General features: G+C 41.1%; 1 protein-coding gene across 3 annotated transcripts; it reads right to left on the bottom strand.

Moving 5' to 3' along the window:
- Positions 1 to 650: 650 nt before the first annotated feature.
- NEMP1 (nuclear envelope integral membrane protein 1) lies at positions 651 to 22078 on the bottom strand. 3 transcript variants are annotated; one of them, XM_039365710.1, is made up of 9 exons: positions 21923 to 22078; positions 20331 to 20446; positions 19054 to 19273; positions 15577 to 15649; positions 14963 to 15056; positions 12453 to 12567; positions 4536 to 4761; positions 2901 to 3077; positions 651 to 2553 (listed from the first exon to the last, which is right to left on the bottom strand). In XM_039365710.1, the coding sequence occupies exons 1-9, from the start codon at positions 22017 to 22019 to the stop codon at positions 2340 to 2342; spliced, it is 1332 nt and encodes a 443-aa protein (XP_039221644.1). In that variant the 5' UTR covers positions 22020 to 22078; the 3' UTR covers positions 651 to 2339. The 3 variants fall into 3 exon arrangements, with proteins under 3 accessions (XP_039221644.1, XP_039221645.1, XP_039221647.1); XM_039365711.1 differs by having other exon boundaries at positions 2901 to 3074; XM_039365713.1 differs by having other exon boundaries at positions 12453 to 12564.
- Between the last annotated feature and the right edge of the window lie 249 nt (positions 22079 to 22327).

Below are 22327 nucleotides of genomic sequence, written 5' to 3'. Positions count from 1 at the left end.
TCTTTTGTGTTGGAATTAGAGAGGGGAGAAATTATGAGGCAGATTTGACCATTAAGGACTGAAACTTACAAATCCTTTGGCTGCAGAGGCATTAAGAGAGAAAAATGCCATACAGAAACTTTTTGAACACAGGAAGTTGGGGAATGTTTCAGGCATTACAAAGGGCTCATTTAATAGAGTTCAAACGAGACACTTTTAAGCATGTAGAATGATAGGTCAGTTGAAAGCAGGAACATGTGAACTAGAAACCACTGAATCAAGTTTCTCTATCCTTCATTTGCCAAATTCAACTTACATAGGTGCTGTTCATCACTGTTCTCTTATCAACCACAGTACCTCTCAATGAAATCAGTTGTAAAATTGAGTGAGTTGGTTAGGAAATATCTTCCTGAACTCTGACTAAGTTACATCAGCCAACAGCCCAAAAAGCACATAAGATGACCACTCATTTTTTTTTCACTTTTCGAAACTCATTGCCAAGTTTACTTCACTGTTCAGTTACTTACTCACCAGGACAACCCAACAAACAGATGGTAGAAATCTTTCAGTCAAAGGTTAGGGTTGTTTGCAGATTATTATGCAAATTACAGTACTAATGTCAGTAAGTGGGATTAGATCTCTTGACTTCCCAAATGACAACACAAAGTTCATTTTCTACTATACAAAAAAATACTTTTATTAAAAAAATTTCACAAGTCAAGTTAGAAAATACTAAAGTACTCTCCATTTATTCAGTCTAAAAATTCAGTTATGTCTGTATTAGCTTTGACCATTTGGGAAGATTTTATTCTATTCAAAACACCTTCATGGTTTGTATCCCAAATTAAGTAAAGATGTACTGCATAAATTAAATCTTTTATCCTCGTTATTTCAGATTGGTTTTAACATTTTACACATTTGGCATGCATATAGCAAGGACCATAGCTTTTTCTTAACACTTCAAATGGACAGGAAAAATATAGTATGTCAACTTTATTGTTTGATAGGTTTTCCCTGTCTTCTGGTTTTTGGAACCAACTCTAATCCTACCGATAGTTAAAATAACAGATCCTTATGTAACCAAACTGAACTAGTGTAACCAAACCAAACTTTAGTGACTAGGAAGCTGACAGGGCCTGAAAATAGAATGGATTATTAGAGCTCTTTCAATCCTGTTAAGGATGGGGGCAGCAACAGAAACTTAAAAGCACAACTTCGTGACCAATTTATCAGTTAATAAAAATTGGATGGCTATAAATACAAACATTTTGGGCAGGTATTGCATGTAAGCACCTACTATGAATTTATTGCGGTGTCCTCATTCAGATGCAATTGAATTTTCTCGCAGGATTACAGTATTATTGAGGACTTTCAGGTAAAAACAAGACGATTTAAATCTGAGCCATTGTGGGTTTGCTGAAGATCACAAAGTTTTGGATTCCCAAAAAGCAGTTTTGTAAAAAAAAAATTCCAGCATTTCAGATTTGTTTTTTTCTTCAAACCATTCTGGAACCTCCACTCCAGCCTTTCAGAAATTAATTCTTCAAATTGAAAGTGGCTCATATCTGGTACAGTCAGTTTTACACAGCCCCACCAAAAAGGCCACAAATAAGTTAAAACAGGGAACATCCTGTGATGTCTACAGGAAGTATTTTAGTTGAAGCAACCCCCTTCTCAAGGTATATAATTAAAAATATTTCTATTTGTGCAATTACCATGTATAGGACGAAAGAATCTCCTTGGGAGACCTAGTGACTTACTGGCTCCCAGCAAGCTCATCACACATTCTGCAACAAGCAGTAGCCTCACACCTTCAGTGTACTCAACCCAGGAAACAATATTTAAGCCAACAAGTGAAAAGCATAGCCACTGGAGGAAGAGCAGCACGCTCTCAAAACTTCGTTGGTACCCTGGAAAATCAAAGGGCAGCAGCTATTGTTTCCCAGGATATATCTATCAAATTCACCTGGACTTTCAAACCTTTCTTCAGGTAGCCTGTTTTTATCAGGGCAAAATAATTTGTCATTTTTCACTGGCTTTCAGTAACGATTTACAAGCTCTCCATATTCCTCCTCCTTAGGCTACTCACAGCTAATAGCTGTAGGTTCTGACCAGCTTGGAGTTAAGATATTTAGTCAAGGATCTTGAAGTACATGCCAAGTATGTTGCAGTTCATGATCGTGTCATGGGTCTGGAATAGATGGCAGGGCTTTAGAGCCCTGTCAAACTCCTTTCTCTCAAGAGATTGTGAAGCCTACGCTGCTACTTAAGCAATGCTACACAGAAAAGGCTTTTCTATAGCAATCCTCAATTGTAACAGCAGACGTGCTCAATAAGGGGCATCAATCAATCCACTTGCATCAACAGTGGCCAGTTTTATCTTGAAAATGTAAGTGATTCTGGGGCCACGGTGTCTCTGTACAATCCTCCTCGTCAAAACTGGTGTCATCTTCCTCATCTTCCTCTTCAAAGAGCTGATTCTCTAGAAAGGAACCCCCCAACCCATACTCCTGCTCATGGACAGAAACCTCGTTGGGAACGACATGTGAGGCACCTTCTATGAAATCAGCAAATCTGGAAGAAAGAAAGAAAGAAAGAACAACGTAGGCAATGCTATAACTAATGAACCCTACAACTACTTCCTTCTACAATTTTTACCAAGTATTTGCAAGACAATTGGGGGAGGGGAGGAAACCTAACTGAGTATAGCATGTACATACAAAAGATGGGTTTTCTTCCCATGAAAGAAACCTAGATTCAGTTTTGAATTTGATTCCTTATACATCCCTTTTCGTGGTCCTCCCACAAATATGGCTTTAAACTGAGTTTCTTAAAATTTTAAGATTACAAAAAAAAAAAAAAAAAATCCCACAGCACATTGTAGCTGACCCTTCCCTTCCGATGATCTTCATGGACAGTACCTTTTTGGAGTCTGGATGCGGGAGACTGCTTTCCACGCAGAGAACTCTGGACTTTGGCAGTACTCCCGCAATTGTTCCAAGGCTTTGCGTGTCTCTACTTCCCCCTGGATCCGATATTCTTCCTCGGTCAACAGGCGTGGTGGGGTGGGCTTTTCTGGAGCTGTGAACAGCTTCCTGCTAGGACAGCAATGGCGTTAGTAGCACCTGTAAGTCAAACATTGAAATCTGGCCCTTTGCAATCATCTTCAAACCACTTAGGAGAGGGCACTTAGGAGAGGTACACACACACTCAACACTGTACCCTATTATAAGTTGGGCTCAGAGTTGAATGTTCTAGACCTAGGCCTTCTTGACAGGGATATTGTCCTCCCAGTTTTACTGAATTATTCTGTAACAACTTGCGGTCATATTACATCTTTTGCATAAATATCTTAAGAAATGCTAAAACATTGTTATATCTGTTTGTGATACTATTGTATTATTGTTCATCTTCAACATGCCAAAGGCCTCTGATAAAGATTATCAGAATGGTGCTTTGAAATCAAGCCTCTTCTTGAGAATGTGGACTCACTGTTGCTCAGCAGCACTTACGAGAGTAGAATCTTCCATGATCTAATAAGTGTTCTTAGCTAATCAGCCCTCATTTCTCCCCATGTTTAGCAAAAACTTTATGGTTCGAGGAATCTTAAATCAATTGTATCTCATTTTCCTGAAATATCTTGCTAATATATTTAGACAAAGCACTCAAGTGCAACACCCAGATATCTTAGTCAGATATCTTTACACCCAGATATCTTTACAAAACAGAAGACATAGATCAGGAGCCTGCCTCTCACCTCAACAATGAACTTTTATCAGAAGAAATTTACATGAACTTTTATCAGAAGAAATTTACATCATTTTCTACAGCTTCTAAAATTGCTTGTCATCTATGTGTCTCGTTTTGTTTTGTCTCTTAGATAAAAATATACAGCAGGGATTACCTTGTTTAAAAAAAATGGTCAGCAAAAGGTACTTCTCTTTATTCATTAATGCACTTCAGTTCTGAGCAAGTGCTTTCTACAAGTGTGCCCAGGTTGTGGTGAAGACACAAGAAAAAGGAAAGCTTTATAAGCCACCCAAAATCTCAACAGATAGATCATGAAATATGTTCAACACACTAAACAGCGCCTGAGATCACATAGCATGGTAAGCCCAAACTAAACAAACAATAATTTCACCTTTAGAGGATTTAAAACATAGGCTGACCTCAGTGCTTCAGATATCGCATAACTAATACTACCTTAAACAGTGCAGTATAGAACCCCCAAATTAAAACTAACTCCGAGTCTTCAGTGTTCTTTCTTGAGATTTTGCAATTTCAGAGGGTTTTTTTTGGCAGCTGCCTCCTCCAGGGAATCATATAATGATGTCTGTCATCTGACATTATCCATACACTATAGAAACTAGAGAATTAGCCAGGAAAGAATAACATACTAAGAATTTCAACAACTGAAAATGTAAGTCACTCATTTCTGGAACACCATTATGCATATAAACATATTCACCCAGCCATACCCTACAAATGTCTTAATGGACCTATTATTTACATTATGTTTTCTAGGTTGAGCCAAGCCAATGTTTCCCATCCATCACCTGTAGATGGCATAGGCCCATATGACAGGGTACTCCAGGTTTTTAGTGCAGATTGCAGTTACAATCAAGATGACGCCAATATATCGTATCTGAATGCTCATATAAAGGAGCAGCAAGCCGAAAGTCTGCAGACCCCAAGTGAGGAGATTTATGTTCCGTTCATTCTCCAGAGGGCCATATTTGTAGCACACAGCAAAGCTTATACACCCTACGATGACCAGGTAGCCTGTGGAGGAATAAAAAGAATTATTTTTATTTGGATTTTCACGATCACCAGGAGTTACTCTTTCAGGATAATTCAGCTTGTCTAAGTCAGCCAGTAAAAATATCAAATCTGTTCTGAATAATTTGGACATTATCATACAGCTAAAAACTGAAGCCAGAAGCAAATAAAATGCAAGAATTCATCCTTCTGACTCAGCATATTTTACAAAACATCAAACAAGTACAACCTGCAACATGCTGATCTAGAAGAAATGCATCACACTTTTTATCAAGAAAACAAGAATTATAAAAATATTATGTTCCTAGAAGACAAGATATGCTTCTTCCAATATGTGGTATTAGAACAGGTGGGAAAAAAACCAGAAATGTTAGTAATTCATCAAACAGTCCCACTGTCAGAATCCAATTATATTTCATCTTTAATTATCAAACATAGAAACTCCCAATTCTGCCTTCTCTGGATTCTGCCATAAGAGGGAGAAAAGGGGGAGAGCAAAGGGGCTTTATGGCCCTCACTTCCTTCAGCACACTTCAAAGGACTGAATGTGTGTTTATTGTGGCCTCTAAGCGTTAACATATCAAAGAAGAGTAATTGCCTTTCATGTAGTTATCTGAAGTCTCCATCCAGATGGAAGAAGAAAGGGGATGGAATTGTGATACTTGAAACTATCACTGGAAGGGGGGTTGATTGGGTGGGACTACTGGGGAACCCCTTAAAACCTTGAATGGGAGAGCTTGAACCCCAAGTCCTGTCTAGCATGCCTGCAACCATTTTCTCTTAATAAAGGATTCCTGTTGGAAGAGCTATTCCAAGAGTTCTGTCTTCTTAAGATGCAAAGTGGGGTGGGTCCTTACATTAGACAGGACTTGCAAAATTAATCCACCTGGAAGGTAGACCCTTGCCGGGGGATTTTGCAAAAATTTACCATGTCAGACAACGAAGCAAGAGAGGGAGAAAACTCCCTGGAAAGAGAGCCGCTGACCCAGTTGGAACCTTGCCAGATGTTGGGATCCGAGAGGCCAGATTTCTCAGAAGAAGAAGTGGTGGAGACACAGGACCACAAGCCTCGCTGGTCGATGGGCGTTGGAAAGAAAAGCGAGTGGGGAAAGGAATCAAGAAAAGTGACCCTGAGACGGGGGACCAAGCAACCAGAATGGAAGCAGGAGATGGAGAAATCCCTGCACGCAAGTGAAGAGGGAGGAAGCTGTATGCCGTACTCAGACTGGATCCTAGAGAGAGCTATTGACCTGATGAAGAGAACTCTCAGCTCCCTAGGAGAGGAGATTCCTGAGCCCTACGCCCGCCCCAGTTCCTGGAGCCACAAAGGGAGAGACACCGAGGGGGACGTGGAACCTGCAACCCCAGGGACATTTACTGATCCAGGAGCTCCCACCCCCTACCGGACCACAGATGGAAATCTGGACGGAAGACACTACCACCCACAATGGAGGCACCGATCCATTCCAAGACGTCCACCGTTGGAGGTGAAATTCAAAGGGGAGCCAACACGCTTGGGGTTTTTCCTAACCCAAGTCCTCAGCTACATGGAGGAATATGGGCAGGACATCCCCAGCGACAAAGCCCGCATCCGGATCGTGCAATCTGCCCTGGATGGACCAGCTGCAGATTGGGTGGTGAACCTGCATGACTCCAATGCCCCAGAACTCAGTAACTTCAACCGTTTCATGTCCTCGTTGAGAAGACGATTTGAAGACCCCCTGGCTGATCGCAAAGCCCGTGAAAGAATAACAACGATGAGGCAGGGCAAACGCCCAGTGGCTGAGTATACACAAGAATTCCGAGCCATTGCCAGCAAACTGAATTGGCCAGAAGACATCCTCCTTGGCCGTTTCAAAGACGGACTAAACTATGATCTATATGATGCTTGCCTGCCCCGAGGAGACCCACATCGACTTGAGGAATGGTACGTCTTGGCAGAGGAAGCAGAGATCGACATATTGAAGAGGCATCGCCGAGGAAAACAATGGAGCCGCCCCCCGCCTGAGCTGACACACCAACCGGTGAAATCATCGGATACAGCCAAGAAGCAGATGGGGTGTTTCAAGTGCGGAAGAGAAGGGCATCGAGCTGTAGAATGCCGCTCAAAGGCCCCCCAGCACAACCCAGACAGATCCCCAATCAACAAACCCAGAGGGTATTCAGCTAAGCCAAAAGAAACAGCCATGAAAATGATGGAAATTGCAGAAAACCCCACCTCTGCTCACCAAGGGGAAAGAACTCCAGCCTACACCACAGGGACGGTGGATGCCTCAGATGACAGCTCGGAAGGCGAACCCCTGGTAAGTGGACGCATCACACCCATCTTCAAAACAGTGACTATATTAATCCCCCCCATGCCCGAAGCTGTGAAGGTGAAAGCCTTAATAGACTCTGGCTGCACCCGCTGCCTCATTAGCCCAACACTAGTGGGGAATCTGGGCATCCCATCCAGGAGACTGGAACAACCAATCTCATTTGGCCAGCTAGATGGATCCATAGCAGGGGGGGTGCCAGCTACCCTAGCCACTCTGCCAATACACCTCTCCCTGGGCAACCATGAAGAGGACTTAACGTTTGTGGTGACCCCAGGTATGGAATGCCCAATGATTCTAGGGATGGAATGGTTGAAAAAATGGAACCCCTGGGTAAATTGGAGGACGACAGAAATCAAATTCCCGAAGGGGGACCCTATGGACTTAAAACCCCAAGGGAGGCTACCAGAATCAAGAATAGAAAAAGCATCCATAGGAGAGGAAAAAAGATTAACAGAAATACCAGAGGAATATAGGGACCTTGCTGAAGTCTTCAGTGAGGAGAGGGCGAATGAGCTTCCCCCCCACCGACCCACAGACTGTACCATTGAATTCAAGCCTGGGGCAAAACTCCCGAAGCCCAGATTATACTCCATGAGCCCAAAGGAGAAGGAGGAAATGGAAAGATTTATAAAAAAAAACCTGGAGAGAGGTTTCATTGAACCAGCTAAGCCTAAAGTGGCTGCCCCGGTCCTTTTTAGAGAGAAGAAGGATGGCTCTTTACGTTTATGCGTGGATTATAGGGCCCTGAACACAATCAGTGAAAGCAACCTATACCCGCTGCCCCTCATGAAAGACATGCTGTCACACCTATCGAAAGGGAAAATTTTTTCTAAACTAGACTTAAGGGAAGCTTACTATCGCGTGAGAATCAAGGAAGGGGACGAATGGAAGACTGCATTTAACTGCCCCATGGGGTGCTATCAATTCAAAGTCTTGCCATTTGGATTACAAGGGGGCCCTGCAGTCTTTATGCAATTAATCAATGACGTTCTAAGGGAGCACCTGTTTAAGGGGGTCCTTGTTTACTTGGACGACATTCTTATCTTTACCGAAACAAAAGAAGAACACGTCAAACTTGTCAGAGCGGTTTTAAAGAAGCTGCGAGCCGCTCACCTATATGCCAAACTCTCAAAATGCGAATTCCACCAGGAAAGGATAGACTACCTAGGCTATCGCATATCCCCACAGGGCATTGAAATGGACCCAGAGAAGGTCAGAGCAGTATTAGAATGGGCACCACCCCGCACAAGAAAGCAACTACAAAGTTTCCTGGGCTTTGCAAATTTTTACCGCCAATTCATCCCCTCATTTGCACAGATAGCCTTGCCCCTCACCAACTTACTAAAAACGAAGGGAACATCCTCAGTAAAACCTAGCCAGCCACTAACATGGACAATGGAGTGCCAAGCAGCGTTTGAGAGACTAAAGAGACTTTTTTCTGCCGAACCAGTACTAAGGCACCCAGATATGGACAAGCCCTTCATAATACAGGCAGATGCAAGTGATGTGGCAGTGGGGGCTGTGCTATTACAAGAAAATGATGATGCAGTATTGCAACCCTGTGCATATACATCTAAGAAACTCACGGAAACAGAACAGCGCTGGCCCGTATGGGAGAAGGAGGCTTATGGGATACGTTGGGCATTACTCACGTGGCGACAGTTCCTGGAAGGCAACAAAATCCCCTTCCAGGTATGGACTGATCACAAAAATTTAGAAGCCCTGAAAACTTCCAGGAAACTCAATCCCAAACAAGCCCGCTGGTCCCAGCATTTTCACCAATTCCAATTTAAGCTCAAACATTTACCAGGAAGAAAGAACTTCCTGGCAGATGCACTATCTCGCATGCCCCAATATAACAGCGCACGAACCACAGACTCTAGACCAATAATGGCAGAATCACAACTGGCAGCGCCAGTAACCACAAGAACCCAAGCCAAAATAAAACCACAACTGGACAGCCAAACTGGGATTGAATTCAGAAAAAGTTTGGAAACAGATGATTGGTTCCAGAAAAACAAACATGTGTGCACAATGAGAGACGGATTGCCTTGGGTAGGGGAAAAGTTATATATACCAACAACTCAAAGACTAACTTTCATGCAACTTTGCCATGACACAAAATCAGCAGGGCATTTTGGATTTGTAAAAACTTTACACTTAATTAAACGGCAATTTTGGTGGCCATCAATAAAAAAGGACATAGAAAGTTATGTTGCCAGCTGCCCAACCTGTGCATCAGCAAAGAGGTTGCAAGGGAAATCGCCAGGGCTGTTACAACCAGTGGCAAGTCCCTCAGCCCCCTGGAGGGAAATAGCCATGGATTTTATAGTGGAATTGCCTGAAAGCAATGGGAATACTGTTATCTGGACAGTCACGGACCTATTTTCCAAACAGGTGCACTTTATCCCTTGCCAAAAAATTCCCACTGCAAAGGCCTTAGCAAAACTTTTCATCCAGCACATTTACAGATTGCACGGGGCACCCCAACGCATCATCTCTGATAGGGGAGTGCAATTTACGTCTGCATTTTGGAAGGAATTTTTATCCCTCTTAGGGACCACTCAGGGATTGACATCTAGCCACCACCCTCAAGGAGATGGACAAGCGGAACGCTGCCAGTCGGTACTTGAGCAATATTTGAGATGTTTTTTAAATTTCCAACAGAGTGATTGGACGGACTTACTTCCTTTTGCAGAAGTTGCCTACAATAATGCAGTCCACTCCAGCACAGGCTACACTCCTTTTCAAATAGCCAACGGCCAAAGTTTCAACCCTATGCCAGAGTTAACCCCAAAAGAACCAACGATCCCTTCACTGAAAGAATGGATGGAAAACCTACAAAACACCTGGCCAATAGTCAGAAAATCACTAGATGAAGCTAGGCGGGCATACAAAGCACAAGCCGATAAAAAAAGGGTTGAGCCTACACCATTCATTATAGGAGAAATGGTGTACTTATCTACAAAATACCTAAAGTCCCTACAGCCCTGTAAAAAACTTGGACCAAAATATATAGGACCTTTTCCAATTAAAAGGATCATAAATCCAGTAACAGTAGAATTAGAATTACCCAAAAACCTCAGGCAAATACACCCAGTTTTTCATTGCAGCTTGCTGAAAAGAGAGCATCAGTCACCTCTACGGCCAAAAATCCCCCCCCCACCACCTCCAATCATGGTGGAGGGGGAACAACACTTCGAAATAAAAGAGATCCTTGACTCTAGGAGATATCATGGAACAACTCAGTACCTAGTTGCCTGGAAACACCTCCCTGCCTCACAAAATGAGTGGGTCCATAAACGTCACGTCAGAGCCCCGAAGCTATTGAAGAAGTTTCACACAGAGTATCCTAACAAGCCTAACTAAATTCTTTACTTGTGTTTTCTTTCAGGTGGATCTCTCTTATTGTTAAGAGGGGCCGGATGTCAGAATCCAATTATATTTCATCTTTAATTATCAAACATAGAAACTCCCAATTCTGCCTTCTCTGGATTCTGCCATAAGAGGGAGAAAAGGGGGAGAGCAAAGGGGCTTTATGGCCCTCACTTCCTTCAGCACACTTCAAAGGACTGAATGTGTGTTTATTGTGGCCTCTAAGCGTTAACATATCAAAGAAGAGTAATTGCCTTTCATGTAGTTATCTGAAGTCTCCATCCAGACGGAAGAAGAAAGGGGATGGAATTGTGATACTTGAAACTATCACTGGAAGGGGGGTTGATTGGGTGGGACTACTGGGGAACCCCTTAAAACCTTGAATGGGAGAGCTTGAACCCCAAGTCCTGTCTAGCATGCCTGCAACCATTTTCTCTTAATAAAGGATTCCTGTTGGAAGAGCTATTCCAAGAGTTCTGTCTTCTTAAGATGCAAAGTGGGGTGGGTCCTTACACCCACTAAAGACCATCCAGATGTTTTGTTTATTTTTTAGTGCTGAATTTAATCAAAATTTGAATCCTTTGCTTCATTGCAGTATTGTTTCATGTAAGCTGAGCTCTCATTTATGGAAAGTGTTCATCACAAGCCTATTTATTGGCACACATGGCAACTTCTGAATTCATCACAGAAACAACCCCCCCCCCTTCATAAAACTTATTCCTGGCAGGATTGTTTTTCAGTCTCTTGAATTTTAGCAGATTGATTTAATAACTATAATATAAACCTTATTGCTGGTGATACACGACACAGGATGGGACTAGATTATAAACTTTCTTCATTCTGTGACTTCTGTGATTGTAAGGGAGGCTTTTAAGGCATCTATTTGAGGTTGAATAATTAATTATGCTTATGGAAAAAACAAAACTTAATAGATCATAATTTGGAAAATCACATTAAGGAAGTAAATTATACAACACTTTGGAAAATGCAATTATATAATGTTTTTATAGCTGATAAAGTTGAACTTCATGCTCTAGAAACCAATATTTATTGAATAAAATCAAGCAAGATGACTGGGAGTAAGAAGAAAAATCTGTCTAGCTTCTGAATTAACCAGTGTCTATACTGTAGCATCATTTTTATTTTAAGGTTTCTCAGGAGAAACCATATATGGACTTAAGTTTGATAAACCAGCCTTTTAGAATATTTTAAACCTAAAGTCAAATGTTTCAGATGCTTAAATTATAGAGCATCTGGTCTAAATATGCCTTCCAAAGATTACCCATGACCATACTATTTATTTATCTGTGACACGATTTCTTCAGAAATTAACTGATACTATTAAAGTGGTCAAACTGACTGTCCAACAGTGGGTTAAGATATGTACTGAGGTTTTATTTCTATGCTGTTGGATAGTTGTGCCTTTTTGAGTATTTTTTCTAAATAAAGATGTCTTTGTTTAATTTTTTTCTTTTTTAATTAGAATGATTCTGTTAGTTGGTAAAGATTCCATTGATTCTGCAAGCTCTATTTTGTTTTTCTATTTATTTTTCTAATGGTTACATTGTAATTTTTATTATGTAATAAAATAATGTTAATGTCCTTATTAATAGAGAAGAATAGTGACATTCCAAATCTACCCTGTGTTTTATATGACAAATAATGAGGAATGCATAACCAGCATTATTTGACAGATGGTTCTGAAAGTGTAAATAATGTCACAATTTCTTTCCAACCTCAATGTCTTACACTATCATGGATTCACAAACCTATGCAAGATTTGCTATCTCCTTCTATTTAATTCCAAATATACTGCCACAAAAAGAATTTTTGTATTTTTCATAGGTAACTAGGAAATTTAATAACCTGCAAACCTTGTTTACGCAAACTAATGAGAATATTTGGATCATTTTAGAAAGTAGTTACTTAAGCACTGCTTAAGAAAATCAACTGCGTAGATTAGCTCAGAAAAATTGCAAAAAATTGCCACCATCTACTCACCAAGTAGATATTCCCAGTATAATGTACATATTTCTTGAAGATTTCTGAAGGCCAACTGGGTAAGGTAAATAGAAAAAGACCAGCCACCCAGAATCATGAGATAGATAGGGCTCTTCTAGAACAGAAATAATAAAATGTTACAGATCAGAGAAAGTTTCTTTAGCATTCTTGACAGTTTCTCTATCTGCAGTATTCCAATGGCTTCATGTACTGCACTGATTGGCTGGCTCTTTCAATCATGAACAGTTCCATGTAGTAATCATAACAGATGTTTTTCTGGGTGAAGTTTTTAAGTATTTGGAAGACTTGGATGTCTCAAAACCCACTTTTCAAAATGTATCAAGTAGCAACTATAATGAGTAACAAATGTGCAGATTTGGGAAAGTGGGAAAACAAATGGACATCACATAAGATGGGCCTACTTGGCACAGGTATATCATGTTCTGGTTTTGATACTCAAGTCTTTGCTTATAGACATTTTTTTTAATAAGAGGAGCAGGGGATTTAAGCTGATCATTCTCAGGTTTACCAAAGGCTCATTCTCCAGGGTTTTTTCTTTGACTCTGTTTCTTTATAGAATGCTATTGTGTTATACTGGGATCCCTTTCATCCACTGAGGTCACTTGCACAATAGGAGAAGAAAATACAAGGTTTTATCACACTCCTTTCCTTTGCCCATTCAAAACAAAACAAACATTTTATGCAACTGTAAATGGAAAATTGGAAAGGTCATCCTAGTTAAGAGATTCACAGACCATCTTACACTAGCAAAATAAATTAGTGCAAAGTTAAAAATAAAAAAAAAAATGAAGATGTACAGCTAAAGCATTATGATCCTGCTTCCTTCTAACATTTGTGCATTCAAGGCTGTTTTTCCTGTTGCTTTTAAGCAAGGTCTGCTATATTATTCATAAATGAGTCCTTTTGATCTAAATCAGACAACTGAATTTTTGCTTTTCTCCTTACAGACCTTTTCTTAAAAGAAATGTGATAAATCTAAGGAAGCTTTTATCAAGGGTATATGAGTATGGGCCAAATAGATAGAGATCGCATTTATGTGAAAAATGGAAGAATCTACCCTCTAATAATGTAGACCACGGGTGTCAAACTCGCCGCGTCACGTGACGTATTGCAACTTTTTTTTGCATTGCCAGAGCTGCAACCGGTCTGTGGGCCGGCAGTTTGACACCTCTGATGTAGACAGAAAAACATTACAATGGGCCAAAGTGAATGCTCTTCTATAGTCCAATACAGTCCTCTTGAGGCCAGTATGGATGTAGCTGGAATATAAGTTTTCTTTGTGTTAAATAATGGCAAACATATTCTGGAAATTCTGTTATCTCTATATTTTTAATTCTGTCCGTTTCTAGATAAATTAGAAAATGAGGCAAGAAACTGCCATTATTACAATTATTTAACATTTTTCTCCACTGAATCAATCAGGATTAGGGATGCTAAAAAGTCTGAAGAAATATTATACATATTTGTCCAATAATTAAGATGCAAAACCATATCCTTTCTCATAATTAAAAGCTTAGATATTCCTGGAAAACACATCAGGGCACTTAACAATTTATTCTTTATTATCTCCAATGGACCAAAATCAATACCTATATATCAAGTATTTTTCAAGTTTGGGAATGTTAAATGTGTGAACTTCAACTTCCAGAATTCCTCAGCCAGCATGGGGAATTCTGGGAGTTGAAGTTCACATACCTTAAAGTTCCCAAGGTTGAAAAATATTGAAGCATATGAAAAAAATGAAGCTCCATAAAGCACTTCAGTTATAACCTAAACCTCAAAACACATAAAATAGTTGGAATCAAAACTTCCACACTCCACTCAGTTCTAAAAAAATTTGAGCACGGCTTTTGAATTTGTGTTCCAGGAGCCCACTATAATGAATAAGATTCTAGATATTTAGAGTTCTTTACTTGTTCAATTTGCTGATAATGCTATATTTGTAATTTTCTTTCAGAAAATTTTAATAGTTTTCCAATAAAGTCCCTTCTTATAATAACCAAAGGTAAAAGAAAATTATAGCGCTATCATCATATCATATAACTACTATTATCCAATCTGCCAAATTAGATGGCATAAGGACCTGCACCACATTATGGGTAGTAAAATTGTGAAGAAATTGTTTTCTATACCTAACTAGGTCAGTAAAATTTCCTGCACGTTTCCAAGCTCACTTAAACATTATAAATGAGGCGGGCAGAAAATAAAATAAAACACAACATAACAATAAAAAGGGGGGAGGGATTCAAAAGGGAAAAAAAGTGAAAAAAGGGGGGAAGATGAATAAACAAAGGGGGGAGGGCTCTGATTTTCCTCAGTACAGATACAAATATACAATAAGGTAATCCCTTACCCTCCATACCTGTTAGACTACCACACCTAAAAATACCAAGCAGAAAGGCCTTTAGCCAGTTCAGGATATTTATTTTTCAGAATGTTGCCAAAACCTCTATCGGTAATATAGTTAAGCCTTCATATTTTTAACCCACCTTGGGTACAAATCTGGATAGTACGTAGATAACAATGAGCAATGAACTCAGTACGCCAATGCTTATTCCAGTTGAATAGAAGAAGATTGAACTTCTGCAAAGAGAAAGAATATTTCAGATGCTGTGCATGAAAATCTACACATGGCACAAGTTCAACAGTAACTTTAGAAATTGTAGGTTTTGGACTGGCAGCCATTAAAAAAAAAAAAAGAAATGACAGCAAGGACTGATGGGTAGACAGGAAGACAAATAGAAAATGAATTATAGCAGCAAGAAGAAAACTGAACAATACTCCAATAACTAAAAGCCATAAAGCTTCCCCCAAAGGGACAGACTTTAGCTGCCAAATTACATAGTAGTAGTAGTGGAAGTCATGCAAGTTTTGGAAGTAATGACGCACAAGTATTGAGACTTCACAAATGTCTCTCTTCACTACCCAAAAAAAGAACAGAGGACAAAAATATCCTGTTACGTGGAAGCCCCTAGAAACAACAAGATTTGATATTTGCCAAGTAGTCTGTAGTAAAAAGGGACAGATTAACACAATCACAAGCTGAAGCAGAGATAGGCATTTACTAGATTATATGGTTACCAGTTACTGGATTTTTACTTACCTACTCATCAAATCACCACAGAAAAACAGCAGCAGGCCCAGAAATGTAACAATGAAGAGTTTGGGATCAAGTGCTACAAAAAATAAAATTATTATTTTATTAATCAGCTGGCTGAGCTACTCAGAATATAACGGCAAATATATGTAAAAAGTAAAAATATCTTTCCATCAATATGTGTTTCTGCTGCATACAGGTTTTTGATAAAGTGATTGTCAAAATGAAAAGATAGAGGACTATTAAGAATCATTGCTGTAAAGTCTTTAAAAAGGCAAACAGTATTTTGTTTTAAAACCGTTCTTTTCATCATTCATATTTTTTTCAAGAACCAACTGATCTGAAAAATGCAGACTGCATAATAAAACCAATTCACACACTTTACATTTTGTACCTCAGAACATCTTATCCATACTCAAACATAGCTCAGCAATTGTGCACAATTGTGTTTCAAAATGAACAGATATTATGTATACAAAATAAGCATGTCCGTGTATGAGATGTTCCTCTTTTTTTACTTCTGCAGATTTAAACCTATTAGACTTGTCCTTATGGTAGCAAATGCTGCCTTGAAGCTTCATAATGTAACATATATACATAAAAAGTCAATGATCATTCTAAATGTGTTCAATTCTCCTTGCTTATTCAGGATAATTCCATCCTTCAGACACAAAGAGGAAATAAAATATGTATGAAAAAAGTAAAGATATTCCCAGAACCCAAGCAGCACATTCAGGAAACGCATCATCTAATTTTACAGGATCATAGAACTGTGGAATTGGAAGAGATCAAAAGGATAATCTAGTCCAGGGGTATCAAATTCGCAACATCACGTGACGTGTTGTGACATTTTTTCCATTGCCGGCAATGGGGTAGGCGCACTTCAGTATGATGGATCTGGCCCACGGGCCAGCATTTTGACACCCCTGATCTAGTCCATTTTTCTGTGAAGGAGACCATCCTTGAAAAATGGATGTCCAGCCTCTTCCAAACCTCCAAAGATAGAGAACTCCCAGATAGACTATTCCATTTTGGAGGGGGGGAGGAACCGAGTTAGCCATGTTTCTGGCAACTGCCCTTAAGAGTCTTTGCAGTTTCCTTGGCAAGATTTGCAGAAGTAGCTTACCATAGTCTGCTTCCTAGGGCTGAGAGCGTGACTGACTCAATGTCACCAGCTGGTTTTGTGTCTAGGACAGGACTAGAAATCATGATCTCCTGGTTTCTACCCTGGTGGCTTAACTATTACACGTAAATGGCTCTTATATAGGGTTTGGCATTAGAACATTTTCTTTAATTTAGGTAGTTGTGTGAGCATGCCAGGTAGTGCATTAGGTGTTCGTATTTATAACAGATTGTCAAGTGGCCTGTGATAATGCGATTGCCATTTGCAATCTTTTGTTCTGTTTCCTCAAAAAGTCAACAGGGAAACCAACAGGAAAAGCTGCAAGCAGAGGGGACATTGGACTTGAGGTCTGTTCTCCCAGTGTCCTGAGAGATTTCCCCTCTCCGCCATGCAGGAAAGGGAAATCCTCCAGTGCAGTGGAGGGATGGATCTCAGATCTGATGAAAACACTAGTAGATTCCAGTGTTTTGAACCTTCTAAACCAGTGGTGGCGAACCTTTTAGAGACCGAGTGCCCAAACCGCAACCCAAAAACCATTTATTTATCGCTGCGTGCCGGGTGGGCGTGGCTGACTGGGTGGGCGTGGCCTCGGTGGTCACAACCATAATAAAAAAAACCTTTGTTCCAGAGAATTTTTTTCCTAGCAGCCAGTCAGAAGAGCAGAGCCCCAAGGCAAGTGTCCCGGAGATGTTTCCGCCCGCGTCTTTCTCATTTTCAATTCTCTTGCCCGTGTGTTGTTTGCACCCCACCCCCCAATTGCTCTACGCTTCGCAGCCCAGGGAGTGAGATTCACCCCCCCCCCGCCTCAGGGCCCCGCTCTTCTGCCTTGTGCTGGCAGCTCCATCATCTGCAGCGGCCGGAACAAGAGGCGGGCCGCAGCAGCCCATTAATCTTTTTGCTGCATCGGCACCCGGGAGCTTGCTATTTCCCCCCCCCCACCCAAAAATCTAGGTCGAGGTACAAACCCAGCTCATGTGCCTTTGCTCAGGAGGAGCAACTTATTATGGTTGTGAACTAAGCCATAATAAGAGAGGTTTTACTTCTTGCCGATTTATGGGGGGGGGGAGGAAGCCCTTGCCCGGCCTGGGCGCATCCACTCGACGGATCTCATGGGGGTGGCTTCTGCTGCTGCTCTGACCGGTCAGCAGGAAAGCAGGAGGTGGAGGGGCAGCCGGGGGGGCTGGAGCCACCTCAGCTGCTCACTAGCAGCCCGAGGCAGCAGATTCGTGCACCAGCTGCCCCTTTTGCTTCCCTGTAGGGCTAACCGGTCAGAGCAGCAGCAGAAGCCATCCCCATCAGATCCGTCGAGTGGATGCACCCAGGCCAGGCAAAGGCTTTTTTCCGGCTATCCCAGAGCGATTTCCACCTGCGCCGATGGGGCTCTGTGGCCAGTACGCCATTATGCAGGACAGCATGCTGTGGCTGCTGACGGACACCATCGGCCCCCATGCGCTCGCTGGCTTCTGTGTGTGGAGGCCAATAGTGTCAGGCAGCAGATCCGGAAGCGAAGCTCTGCTGACTATTCTTGTGCTGGCAGCGGCGGCAGCTGGGGAAGGCAGCATCTGGCATGTGAGCACCCTTTGCCGCTGCTGCCGCACATTGTCCCACATGAGCCACAGCTCACCTTCCCCCGCCACTGCCCCCACCAGCACGAGTTTTGCTTCCAGAACTGCGGCTAGCTTGGCTTGGCGATGCAGGGATCACGCCGCTGCCTCCTGCTTCTCTGTGTGGTTGGCCAGTCAAGGGGCTCAGAGCAACAGCCGCCGCCCCCATCAGAGCCACCCTGTAGACAGGACCCGCACCAGGTGAGGGCTCCTTCCCAACTGTCCTGGGGCCATCTCCGTTCACGCCGATGGGGCTGCACTGCGAAAGGGGGATGGCGGCTCTGATTTCACTCACTCTCCCGCCAAAACTGCTCCTTTTATACATTCCTTCACCCCGGCCAGCACTTGCAACTGTTCCCAGACTGCACATGCGCGGAGAGGGGGAGGAGCCCAGAAATGGCAAGCGTGCCCACAGGGACAGCTCTGCATACTACCTGTGGCACGCATGCCATAGGTTCACCACCACTGTTCTAAACTGATTAAGAGCCTGCAATAATTCAACTAAGTGGAGCAGGGAAAGGATCTAGGCCCGAGTATAATGACACACATGTTCACTTTGTGTCCACAACTGGGAGAGCCGAGGTTCTCCCAGTTGTTGAGTAAGGTGGTTGTTGAGTAAGGTGGTTGTTGAGTAAGGTGGTGACATGGTAATTTACTTAACATTTGATTCACTCAATGACAGAGATTCTGGGCACAATTGCAGTTGCAAGTGGTGGAATACCTGTGTTAGAGCAAGTAAGATAAAAGAAAACTTACTTCGAGTAACGCTGATGGTATATTTGGAGTCTGGGTCTAATATCTCGACTTTCAAGCAGGTTTCTTTACTGAAAATGTCAACATTAATGTAAGTATCATTAAGCTTCTCTTTGAAGAGCAAGCCAATATACATCCATAAACTAAATCCATCCAGTTCTTTCAGCTTCTCCTCACTTTCAACTTGGATGACACGGATTACCTTGGTGCTGTTTATTCGGATCTGGATGGAAAAACAAGAGATGTCAAAAGCAAGAACAGTTCCATAATTAATGCAGAGATTTCATAATATTATTTAACAGTTAGTTGAATTAGCCAGCATTACTTTTAACAAGTTGTGCAACACTGTCCTTACAAAATGCACAACAACTAGCTTCAGGGGAAAATGCTAAAAACTTAACAGGGCTTTTGAAAAACTGCCAAAGGAAATCTGAAAAAACTTAGCATTTTGAACAGGCAGCTTATTTATGGAGAAAAGGCTATTTAATCTAGTGATGGGAAAGAGAGACTAATATTAAATCTCATTGTGAAACCAACTGAGAAATACAACTAACATCCCAAAAAGGCCTTGTGGGGGAGGAACTCTGATTCTTATCTAGTAGAATCCACTGACTCAATTCCATTCCCAACCTCTAATACTGAAATAGGTTAAAATATAGCCTGTATGGATAAGCAATTACAATATGCTACTGCAACATTACTAAGTTACAGAATATAATCTTGTTCTTGACTGTCCCTGATCATCTTCTTCAAAGCTTATTTGAATGGAATATAATTCTATAACTGTGAGATATTTTTGGACCAAAGTTTTTCCTAGATGTGTATAAACTAACTACATCTAATGGAATAGCTTAAAAAGACAAAACAGCAGGACTATTCTTGTTACACAATATACACAGCAAATTGGATCCTTAGCAATTTACTATACAAGCTCCAAATTTATAATTTGCTTTCACCTCTACATGCTCCAAAGTAGAAACTGACTGGGCGTTTTTGGGCCAGTCACACATTCTCTCTCTCACTCCAATACATCTCACAGGGTTGTTGTGAGGAAAATAGGAAGAGGTTTGCTATATTCAACATCTTGAGTTGTGTATGAAAAAATAAAAGGGGGATAAAAATTAAAAAACAAAGACGCTAGAAAACTAAAAATAACCAGGGTTTTAGTGAAATCTAAATTGGAGTCACATAGGATATATTTACAGATCTATGGTTATTCATAGACATAAAAATTAGCTAAGATTCACCTCAGTTGCAAAAAAAAGTAATCTAATTCTTACCTGAATTTTGGTCCATATATCATGCCATTTTGGGATCATTTTATTTGAATAGCAAAACTGTTCAGAGGAATCACGTAGATATGGTTGATGTTCTCTAAGTAACACTACATCTCCATCTACAGGAATCCACACAAAGAAGAAAACAGATATATTAGTAAAATAAAGAAATGCCTTTTAAGACAATGAGACCGATTTATACAAAATGATCAGAATAGTCATATCTAGTAAAATTCCAATATGCCTTTTTTTCCTATTTTTTTACATTTAGAACCTCCTGAAATTTATTTTATGAGTTTGAGGCAGCATATTTTACATAGCACTCCTTTGATTCCCCTCTCCCTCCACATATATACTAAGACAGTTTTGCATAATAGTAACGGCAAAAGGCTAGGTGATCACAATCCATTTTGCTTGTATCAAATCGCAGAGCGCACAAAAAGAAATCTTACTTAAGTCTCAATCTGAACATATTTAGATTTTTTAAAAAGATTAATAAACCATTTACCCTTTGCAGTGACATCAACAACCATAAAACAGCCATTATAAATTTTATAAATAAATTATAAACCCACTAAAATAAGCATTAGCCACATTGCCCCCCCATATGATATGTATGAAAAGTAAGCTAATAAGCAGATGTAAATATTTGTCTTATGCCACAACTCACAGGAAAACAGGATATGCTAGAGTATCAATTCTGCCCAATAATCCATTTGAGGTTTTTTTCTGAGTATTCTAAACAATAGCCCATATTGTCATACTATTGTGATCTTCCTAATGTGGAATAATAATAATGAAAAATCATATCACTAGAATAATGATGTGTCTGCATAATTACTAGAATGCTGTGTTAGCAATATATGACTAACCAAATGCGCATTGCACTCGAATACAATGTATGTAGCAAAATTCTCCATTGTATGCTCATGAGAAACTAACCTAATGTAATACAATGTTTATCATAAATGTGTAGTCCTTTGTTTCTGAAAAAGAGAAAGTATAAAACTGAAGTCTGAACCCGCCCTCGGGGTTCAGAATTGCTTGTCTCTATTGCTTCCGAACCTGCGCAATAAATCTCTCTGCTAAACTCTCTAGAATTCGTAAAAGTTCCTTTCGTTTTCCACAAGGTTCCTTCCTTCCTTCCTTTCTTCCTTCCAAATCCATTTTTACCAAGAAACCTGATGCCCACTTAATTTTAAAACTTCTATCATAATCCAAGCACGCCCCTCAAATCACTTTACATAAGTTGAGGAAAATTTAATACTCGGTATAGCCCAAACTGTTACAAGAAGACGTGCTGGGATTCCAGTCCCCAAGCCTGGCTGGGAATTCTGGGAACGGAAGTCCCATTTGGAGAGGTCCAGGATGGAAAAGACTGTCCTGGAGAATCCATCCAGAGTACCCTTCGTTCTCCTAAATGATAAGAAATATTTTCTGATGGGGGATTTCCGGTTAAGAAATCAACATGAGCTCATCATCGCTTCCTAACAATAAGGCCACTTAGGCATCCTGAGCCTCCGTTACCGGAAGAGGCTCAAGAGGAAAAGGGGCAACTGGGGATGCCCTGAACTATCTCGTGCTCATCTGCTTACCGGAGCCGCGCGCCAGGATCGAAAGAACCACAACCCGTAACAGGAGGTGGCAGCCATGATGGGGCCATTCGGAAGCCGTTTTTGTCTCTCCCGCCATAATTTCCCCTCCTGTCTCTCACCCGCCCCCCATCGTAAAATAACCCTCCCCTCCGCGGTGACCCTCGCAGCCTATCGGAGAGCAAGAGCCACGGCGGCACGCCCTCCAGCTCAGCGCGAGAGTTTAACGGCATCACCCAATTACAAGCCGTTTCACAAGGGAGGGCGGACGAATAAGGCCGGGCTTAGAATCCGTCTTGCCAACGGTCGCGTTGACTGAAGTGACAGCGAACCAATCAACGATCAGAGTTGAGGCTCTTGTGAGGTAACGCCTCTCGACACTGACATGCGGCGAAATTGATATACAGC

Source organism: Crotalus tigris, unplaced genomic scaffold, assembly GCF_016545835.1.
Source record: "Crotalus tigris isolate CLP2741 ecotype Arizona unplaced genomic scaffold, ASM1654583v1 scf7180000020166.501630, whole genome shotgun sequence".
Lineage (NCBI taxonomy): Eukaryota > Metazoa > Chordata > Lepidosauria > Squamata > Viperidae > Crotalus > Crotalus tigris.
Note: the sequence above shows the minus strand (reverse complement) of the source record. Positions and strands in the feature narration are given on the sequence as shown.